This window comes from Oryx dammah, unplaced genomic scaffold (assembly GCF_014754425.2).
Source record: "Oryx dammah isolate SB20612 unplaced genomic scaffold, SCBI_Odam_1.1 HiC_scaffold_2, whole genome shotgun sequence".
NCBI classification, from domain to species: Eukaryota; Metazoa; Chordata; class Mammalia; order Artiodactyla; family Bovidae; genus Oryx; species Oryx dammah.
Window position 1 is genome coordinate 184,554,081 of NW_024070186.1, and position 9,306 is coordinate 184,563,386.

The following is a 9,306-nucleotide window of genomic DNA, read 5'->3' on the forward strand; positions in this document are numbered from 1 at the left end:
CTTTCACTTTCATCAAGAGGCTTTTGAGTTCCTCTTCACTTTCTGCCATAAGGGTGGTGTCATCTGCATATCTGAGGTTATTGATATTTCTCCCAACAATCTTGATTCCAGCTTGTGCTTCTTCCAGCCCAGCGTTTCTCATGATGTACTCTGCATAGAAGTCAAATAAGCAGAGTGACAATATACAGCCTTGACGTACTCCTTTTCCTATTTGGAACCAGTCTGTTGTTCCATGTCCAGTTCTAACTGTTGCTTCCTGACCTGCATATAAGTTTCTCAAGAGGCAGGTCAGGTGGTCCGGTATTCCCATCTCTTTCAGAATGTTCCACAGTTTATTGTGATCCACACAGTCTAAGGCTTTGGCATAGTCAATAAAGCAGAAATAGATGTTTTTCTGGAACTCTCTTGATTTTTCCATGATCTAGCCATTAGGTCTCCTCTAATCTAGCAATTTCCTAACAAGAGCCTCGTATATTCCCAGACTTTGTTCTGTCTAAGGCATCAGCAGCAGCCTGCTCATGGCCCATCTAAGATCTTCCTAACTGGCACATATATATATATGTACCCAGACTTCTCTCCATCTCACAGTATTGAGAATTAACACCTAAAGTCATACCAGACATAAAGATCTACAGAAGTTTATCTTAAATGCAACTGCTGGGGGTGGAAATGCTTAAGCATTTCAGTCTCAGCGTTTGGCAGCCTCCAATGTTTCAGTGTTTGATGAATGAAGCTCCTTTTATTTGGAAGGCCTTGTCGAATGTCTGGGAGCTCAACAAAAGCAGAGAGAAACTAAGTGGAATAGGTAAAGGCCAACTTCCCGACGCATTGGACTAGGTACGGGTGCAGAAAGCAGAGATCAAACTCTTCAGCAGAGCCACAGCCCGCGTCTGCAATTAAGGGGGAGTGGGTGGAGCCCTGTCTCTAACCCCGCCCACGACTGAGAGGACTCGGAGCCAGTGAGCGGGCGGCCTGGGGCGGAGCGACCTGCGTACGACGTGACGCCATCACGCTCCGGTCGGCCCTCTGCCGGGCGTACGCCGAAACTGTGGAGTTCTGAGGTGCGTTGTTTGCGAGTCCCGAAGCGCCGCAGCGTGGGAGCCCTCAAGGCGAGGCGAGTCGAGTTACGTGACCTCGGGTTTCAGGGGCGAAGGGAGCAATCACCCCAAACCTTCCCCAGGCTGGGCGACATGAACTCAGTATTAATTGATCTCGAAAGGAATGCCAAGTCAAGGTCTCCGGTGTGGTGGACTCCCGGGCCGCCTCGCCTCAGCCTCGCACGCCCCAAGTAGCCGGGCTCTGAGCCTTTAGGGAGAGGCAGCCCAGGAGGATGGAAAGAAATAGGGACGCAAGGAAAGGTCAGCGTTTATTTGCGCTGTTGAGCGCCTTACGGGTTAAGTCCTCAAAGCACTTCTGTGAGTAAGCCCAGTTGTTATTCCCATTTGGTGGAGGGGAAAACTGAGGCTTGAGGTTAAAATTACAGTAGTGAACCGTGTAAGCACCTCTATAAAGTGGTGATTCCAGAAGGCCAGTAAAGCTGTTTCTGCACTTGGGCGGTTCTAGAGACAAAATTCTTTTGGTGAGTCACAATCGTCAGGCTAAACTTTGGAATTTATTTTCAGGTGACCAAAGCCACATCATGTCCGTAGTTCGTTCATCCGTCCATGCCAAATGGATCGTGGGTAAGGTAATTGGGACAGCAATGCAGAAAACTGCTAAAGTGAGAGTGACCAGACTTGTTCTGGATCCCTATTTATTAAAGGTAAGGAACATCGCTGTTTGTAGATGGCATTGATGAATCACCAACATGTTCAGGGTTCTGAGCAGAAACACACTGTCAGGGAAGATGGGCTGAGCCAGTGCTGCCCATCAGGCGTTGGGCTGGTCGGTGGGTGTAACACAGTGCATGATTCCTGGTTCACCTCACATTTTAGAGACTGCACAGAGTTCATTTCAATTCAATCTGATGACACTCCTATAGACATTCTATGTGTAGAGTACTGCAGAAGGTAAGACTCATTCTTCCTTCCCTGGTTGTTAAAGGAAAGCTTTTTTTTTTTTTTCCCGGCCATTCCAGGCCACATGTGGGGTCTTCATTCCCCAACTAGGGACTGAACACATGCCCTCTGCATTGGAAGCACAAAGTCCTCACCACTAGACCACCGGGGAAGTCCCAAGAGCATTCTTGATTATATAAGATCAAGATGAATCTCCAAAAGGACTTTATCCAGGAACTTCTTTGGCGGTCCAGTGTCAAGACTCCACCTTCCAATAGGGGTTCAATTAGGAATGAAGACCCTACATGCCATGCAGTGCAGCCAAAAAAAAGATTTTATCCAGAAGACCAGGTTGGGGGCAGGAGTGAGGGAAGTCATTCCAGCCATGGTGAATAGTTTGTGAAAGTTCTTTAGCCATGTGTTCACCTAAAACAAATACACTGCCAGTTATTTATACAGCAAAAACAGGTTTACTTGGGATCGCAGATCGGGGTCTGCAACCATGATGAGCGACATGCCAGTCTCCCACAAAAGCGGAGGTGACAAGAGAGGAGCGTGCTTTTACAGAGGGGACAGAAAGTTGGGAGGGGATGCTAAACAAAGAGTCTGTGGCGTTTTGTTGGCTGAATTGTTGCTGGGAAAGAAGAGAAGGAGATCTTTCTTCCTGTTGAGCTCTGCTGTCATGACAGGGTATGAGAGCTTCCCCTTCTGGTCTCCCAATTCTGAGTTTTTTGTTTTTGTGTTTTAGTAATCTATTTATTTTTGACCGTGCTGGGTCTTCATTGCTGTCCATGGGCTCATTAAGTTGTGATGCACCGGCTTAGTTGCCCTGAGGCATGTGAAATCTTAGTTCCCCAACCAGGGATTGAGCCCATCTCCCCTGCCCTGGCAGGTGGATTCTTAACTTCAAGATCACCGGGGAAGTCCCTTAACTCTGTGTAATTGAAGTTTCTGTTTATTAATTTCTTACACATGAAAAGGCATGACACTGTACTGGAGCAGCGAGTGCTTTGGCGAGGTTGAGCTCAGAGCTTGGCACTAAGTAGGCCTTGTCTTTGAATGAACGCGAGAATGATTGGAGTCGGAGTGGGAAGAGTCTCCTGTGTCGTAGTTTTGATTTCAGCCTATGAGAAAAGGAGATGGGAGGTAAGGAAATAGGTGAGGAGGCTATTGCAAATGTGTAGGATGGAAATGGTAAAGAGACCAAACAGTCCTTGGAGCAGAGGAGTGGAAAAGGTAGGTTTCGGGCAGGAAGGTACAGAGTCCTTAATTACGTAGATGTGTTAGGGAGGGAGGGGCAAGTGCCGGGGATGTTTCTGCTTGCAAGGTTAGGCACCCTGGTAGGCACAAGTGCTGTTTGTTATCTAGGATCGAAAATACAGGGGCCCTTTCAGGGTCTTGTGAAGCTGGATAGATCCTAGCCAGGAGAAGAACAGCCAATCTCATTATCCTCCCAGCCCTTTGACTGCCTCGAAGCTGCTCCATAAAATGGCTTGATCCCAAAGCAAAAACAAAAATAAAACCACAGAAGCAAGCTGAAGAGTGACAGCATGGTCATTGGTCTTAGAAGACCTTAGTTTGTGTACTGGCTGTTTTTGTTATTTTTTAATGTTTATTTATTTATTTTTGGCTACATCGAGTCTTACTAATAGTTGCATTATGTGGGCTTCTCTCTAGTTGCAGCACTCGGGCTCCAGACCAGGTCGGCTCTGGAGTTGGGCATGTGGGCTTAGTTGCCCCATGGAATATGGGATCTTAGTTTCCCCAACCAGGAATCAAACCCATGCCCTCTGCGTTGGAAGGCGTATTCTTAACCACCAGACCACCAGGGAAGTCCCCTGGCTATTGTTTGCTAGCTATGCACCTTACTTAACTTCCCTGAGCTTGTTTTTCTTATCTGTTAAATGGAACGACCTGCTGTGGCGGGGTTGTCTGGAGGAAGAGATGATTCTGGTTCTCATCTGTGGCTTGTTTGTAATACTTTGACCGAGGCATGGAGCTAAGTGCTTTACATACATTATAACATTTTGTTCTCTTGATAACTTCGGGTGTTTTTTGGCTGGAGAGAAGACTCTACCTGGAAGGGTTTGTTTATTTATTTTTATTCTGGGTCTTTGTTGAGGCTCTCCAGCTTCTCTTGTTGCAACACTGGAGCTCAGTAGTTGTGGTGCTCAGGCATATTGCCCTGAGGCAACTATGTGGAATCCTAGTTCTCTGACCAGGGCATGAACCCCCATCCCCTCCATTGGAAGGTGGATTCTTAATCACTGGATCACCAGGGAAGTCCCAGGAAGTTTAAATAGTGTAGAAAAGGACGATAATTTAGAGCAAGGATACCGCAGGCAGTGGACTGGAGAACTCTGGGACGAGATCAGGTCTGGAAAAGTCATTGTTGTTTTCCAGAAACTAAGCGGCTAATTTTTGCTTTGGAAGCCTCCATAAATATATTGTTGCTCATTCGCTAAGTCATGTCCGACTCTTTGTGATCCCATGGACTGCAGCCCACCAGTCTTCCCTGTCCTCCACTATCTCTCGGAATTTGTTCAAATTCATGTCCATTGAGTCGGTGATGCCATTTCCGTCTAACCATCTCTTCATCAGCCGCCCTCTTCTCCTTTTGCCTTCAATCTTTCCCAGCATCAGGGTGGATTTGGAAGGTGGGTTCCATAAGTATATTACCTATTTCTTTTCCCCAAGTCCCAGCTTGTTTTCTGGACATTCCTTTTTCAGACTGTCTACTACCTTGCCAGGTCATGACTAGGAACTACTGATGTGTTTCCTCCTTCTCTCAACAGTATTTTAATAAGCGAAAAACCTACTTTGCCCACGATGCTCTCCAGCAGTGCACCGTTGGGGATATTGTGCTTCTCAAAGCGCTCCCTGTCCCAAGAACAAAGCATGTGAAGCATGAACTGGCTGAGATCGTTTTCAAAGTTGGCCAAGTCATAGATCCAGTGACCGGAAAGCGCTGTGCAGGAACCACCTACCTGGAGAGCCCAGTTGATCTGGAGACCACCCCGCTAGCCAAAAACCTGGAAGAACTCACTCTCTCCACAACACAGTGAAGGAGGATCGGAAAACAAAGCCAAAAGGGAATTTCTGAGTTTACTCTATTGAAAAAATTTTTCTGTTTCCTCACAAACCGTCCAGTTTCTCGTCTGGTATTTATGAAATCACTAAAAGTAAATGAAGTAAAGTCTTTGTTATAATTTTTCATAAAAGTTTATGGTCATGTTTCAGGTTTCCTTCTTGGTGGACGTACTTTTCTGTTACACAGAGTATGCCTAGCAATCCACTACATTGTTCTGTAAGCTCACTGTTTTAGAAGGTATATATTTTTTTCTCATTCAAAGGAATCTTGAATTTATCTTAAAACTTTTATTTTGGGAGATAAAAACCTTTTGAGATCATAAACAGATAAGACCACATTAAGTGAATATTTCAGTTCAGTTCAGTTGCTCAGTCGTTTCCTACTCTTTGCGACCCCATGAACTGCAGCACACCAGGCTTCGCTGTCCATCACCAACTCCCAGAGCCTACTCAACTTATGTCCATAGAGTCAGTGATGCCATCCAACCATCTCATCCTCTGTCATCCCCTTCTCCTCCCACCTTCAATCTTTCCCAGCATCAGGGTCTTTTCCAGTGAGTCAGTTCTTTGCATCAGGTGGCCAAAGTATTGGAGTTTCAGCTTCAGCATCAGTCCTTCCAATGAACATTCAGGACTGATTTCCTGAATATTTAGTTTTGATCGTATATATTCAAAATTCAAGTTTTTCTCTGATTTAACCACAGACAGAAACAATTAATATGCCAATTAGAATGTTGGCACGTAGAAAGTAAAACTAAAATTCTGTCATTTTTCTTTTATCCTGTATCCTAGGCTGGATTAAATAGGACTGAGTTCTTAAAATCTAATACATTGATAAAGTAGTGGAATTTCTCATCCATGCATCTTTTTTTTTCCCCTCAGCTGCATCTTTCAGCACTGGGATCTTATTTCCCCGACCAGTGATTGAACCCCTGCCTACTGCACTGGGAGCTCAGAGTCTTTTTTTTTAAAACCTTTAGTTTTGTATTGGTGTATACAGCTATAGAAATTAACAATTAACAATGTTGTGACAGTTTCAGGTGAACAGCGAAAAGACTCAGCCATACATATACACGTATCCATTCTCCCCCCTAATTCCCGGGAGCATGGAGTCTTAACCACTGGACTTCCAGGGAAGTCCTTCACACATGCATTGAAGTTGGAGAGTTTCAGAGTTTTACTGCTGTTCATTGATAAACCATGATAACTTAGATTTTGACCTGATGAAACACTGAGCTACACATTTCAGTATTCTAGCTCCCAGAAGGGACTTGGAGCATATTTCAATGTCAGCTAATAAGTGTATTGTGCAAGCACTGGCTTCCAGTAATAAGCCCAGGCCCTGCCCTCCCCCCACCCCCTCCCTCTCCCACCCTGCCCCAGGTTTATAATCTCCTGGACAGGTATGCACAGGTGCCTTCATGGCAAACACGGAAGCACATGAATGCGGGAGAAGTTAGGTGACTTTCCAGAAAAAGTGAGAGAATGCTAGAATTGAGTCTTAAAGGAAGAGTCTCCAGGTTAGTGTGTGAGGCATGCAGAAAGAACATTCCAGGCAGAGGGAAGGGAGTATAAAGTCCTCAAAGGATAAGAGTGTAACTATGGGGTTCTGGAAGTGGTGAGCACTTCAGGTAGAGAAGTAGGCAGGAGTTAGACGTGGCTCAGACAGTAAAGAAACTGCATGGAATACAGGCTACCCGAGTTCAATCCCTAAGTTGGGAAGATCCCCTGAAGAAGGGAATAGCAACCCACTCTAGTATTTTTGCCTGAAGAAATCCATGGACAGAGGCGCCTGGTGGGCTTCAGTCCAGGGGTCACAAAGAGTCAGACATGACTGACACCTCATATTTTCACTTTCATACTGTAAGTGGTAGTGGGTTATTCAGCATTCGGGGGGGGGTGCATACTGCACAGCATGCGGGCATGTTGGGTCTCGGTTCCTTGACCAGGAATCAAACCCACATCCCCTGAAGTGGAAGTGGAAAGTCAACTACTGGACTACCAGGGAAGTCTGGGTTATGTAACTTTAAAAAAATATTTATTTGACTGTGCCAGGTCTTAGTTGCAGCTTTCAGGATCTTCCATCTTCATTGTAGCATGAGGGATCCTTATTTGGATCTTGTGAACTCTTAGTTGGGGCATGTGGGAATCTAGTTCCCTGACCAGGGATCGAACCTGGGCCCCCTGCATTGCTAGTGCAGAGTCCTAGCTACTGGACCACCAGGGAAGTCCCATGAAACATTTTTAAAGAGTAAATAAGAGACAGTAAGAATAACAGCATCAGTGTCAGGAATGAGAAAGATGAGAGGGAGGCAGTGACCTGGTCCTAAGACCTGAACTAAGTTGGGCAGGGAGTGAATAGAGATTGGGTAGATGATGTGCCAGGCTCCCAGGACTTGGCACCAGGGAGGGTAAGCCAAAGGGAGGCACCTCAGTGTTTTATCTAAGTGGGGCTCTGTGGTACCAGTTACCGTGGAGGGAACCGGACACTTGTCCAAGTTATCTCGAAAAGCTCAAATATTTTAAATGTTTACATGTACACACATATGTCATTTTTATCTTAACATAAATATTTTTCCTGACAATCTCATAAACTTCTGCTCCAGGAAGATGCCTTCTGTTGATCCCATGATATTTTAACCTAAGCCACACACCTGTGAAATAAGAGTACCTCCCTCCCCTCAGGAGAAAGCATCGGGTTAATGCAACTTCAGAGCAAGATGATGGTGGGGAAAAAAGTGCAGAACGAGGTACCTAACACTAAACACAAAAGCCAGGTCAGCAAAGACATGCCTACCAAGTTTACATGTCAGGAAAATAGATTTGAAAGATGTTGTCTCCAGAAATAGCACTGAGAAATCAGGGGAAGGTGTGAGAAAGTCACATGGACACCACTAGCTTGAAGAGGCCTTGCCTCCCACAGTGCTGACGGGACGTGTCCTTTCCGCCCTGGGGAGAGCTCACCCCAGCCTCCCTGTTGGGTCTCTGCATCCTCTACAGTCTCAGAAGTGTCAGCCAAATGAGGAACTCAGCCTCCAGCCTCCTGCCCCTGAGTACCTGGGCCTCCTTCCCACCTTTGCCTTTCCCTGGTGTGGTCACTTCTCTGTCCACAGGACCCATTTCTGTCCCTGGCTGCTCCTTGCCTTAACATATTAGAACATTGCCCCAGTCAGAGCCTCCTCCTCCTGCCTTCACCTCCCAACCCCAGTCCCACAAGCCCAGTTATTGACCGCATCACTGCTATGCAGAGACCAGAAGGTAGCAGAGACCTCCCAGCCCCACCCAATCCTGAGGGCACTTGCCTCTTTTGGGACTCCAGCTGGCCTCCAAATGCTCCCCTTGGCAGCTGGGGAGCTCCTCCCTGTTTCTCCCCGCTTTCTGTCTGGCTCCCCTCTTTTACATATTTACATATTTATTTGGCTGCATGCATCTTCAGTGCAGCAGGTGGGAATCTAGTCCCCTGACCAGGGATGGAACCTGGGCCCTCTACATTGGGAGTCTTAGCCACTGGACCGCCAGGGAAGAGCCATCTAGCTCTCTCTGCCCACCTTGTCTTGGCTGCAGTTTCATGGGTATACAGTGCCATCCTGGCCCATGCCTTTAAGTTGTGTCCTTGGCCAGGCGGAGTTGTCCTACATCCTTGCACAGGTCACCTCCTTCCCTTGGGACTGAGCTATCCCGCCAGCACACCAGGGTCTATGTTCCCCTTCCCAGGCACCAGAGCAGGTGACATGCTTTCCCGTCCCGGTTCCCTTCTCTCCGTCTCACACTCACACCCTGCCTCACTGGACTGGGACTGCTTGCGGGCGAGGACCGGGCCACCGGTGCTGAGATCAACAGGAACATTGGAGTTCTGAGACCGCAGGAGAACCTCATTATGCTTCCACCCAGGATGCTTCTACTAAAGCGTAATTTATTTTTGAAAGTCAATATATTTACATGGTGCGAAGTCCAAAACAAGGTATTTGGGGAGAAGCCCGCCTCCCAGCTTCGCACCCCAGGCCCTGGATTCCTCTAGGAACCGTGTTACTCTCTCCTTGTGGATCACTCCACGTAAGTACAAGCCTGGCCCTTGTTCCTTTGGCGCACCCTGTGCTGCGCACCGAACTCCTATCGCTGGCGCTTAAAGTCTCAAAATCGGTTCCTCCCCGGTTTCCTGCTCCTTTCTCGCAGTCGCGGGACTTCGGCGCGGTGACCCACTGCGGCCGCACAGCGCCCC

The 9,306-nt window shown here is 47.1% G+C and overlaps 2 protein-coding genes and 1 non-coding gene across 6 annotated transcripts in view; 2 read left to right on the forward strand and 1 right to left on the reverse strand.

Moving 5' to 3' along the window:
• The window catches only part of MRPS17 (mitochondrial ribosomal protein S17), a 32,392-nt gene extending 27,155 nt beyond the window's left edge, over positions 1-5,237 (forward strand). The window contains exons 1-3 of one of the 4 annotated variants that reach the window (XM_040260311.1): positions 965-1,061; positions 1,623-1,762; positions 4,793-5,237. In XM_040260311.1, coding sequence (XP_040116245.1) covers positions 1,640-1,762; positions 4,793-5,062 — 393 coding nt within the window. In that variant the 5' untranslated portion in view covers positions 965-1,061; positions 1,623-1,639 and the 3' untranslated portion in view covers positions 5,063-5,237. Of the gene's footprint in view, positions 1-964; positions 1,416-1,622; positions 1,763-4,792 lie in introns of those variants that run through there. The other 3 variants (XM_040260303.1, XM_040260294.1, XM_040260286.1) reach the window with 3 other exon arrangements.
• Positions 5,238-7,241: 2,004 nt separating this feature from the next.
• TRNAA-AGC lies at positions 7,242-7,314 on the reverse strand. Its single transcript has one exon. It is a non-coding gene; the product is annotated as a tRNA-Ala (tRNA).
• A 475-nt stretch (positions 7,315-7,789) lies between these two features.
• NIPSNAP2 (nipsnap homolog 2) overlaps positions 7,790-9,306 on the forward strand; it is a 32,472-nt gene continuing 30,955 nt past the window's right edge. Inside the window, exon 1 of the mRNA XM_040266697.1 lies at positions 7,790-7,895. Within this exon, the coding sequence (XP_040122631.1) occupies positions 7,790-7,895 (106 nt within the window). The remainder of the gene's footprint in view (positions 7,896-9,306) is intronic.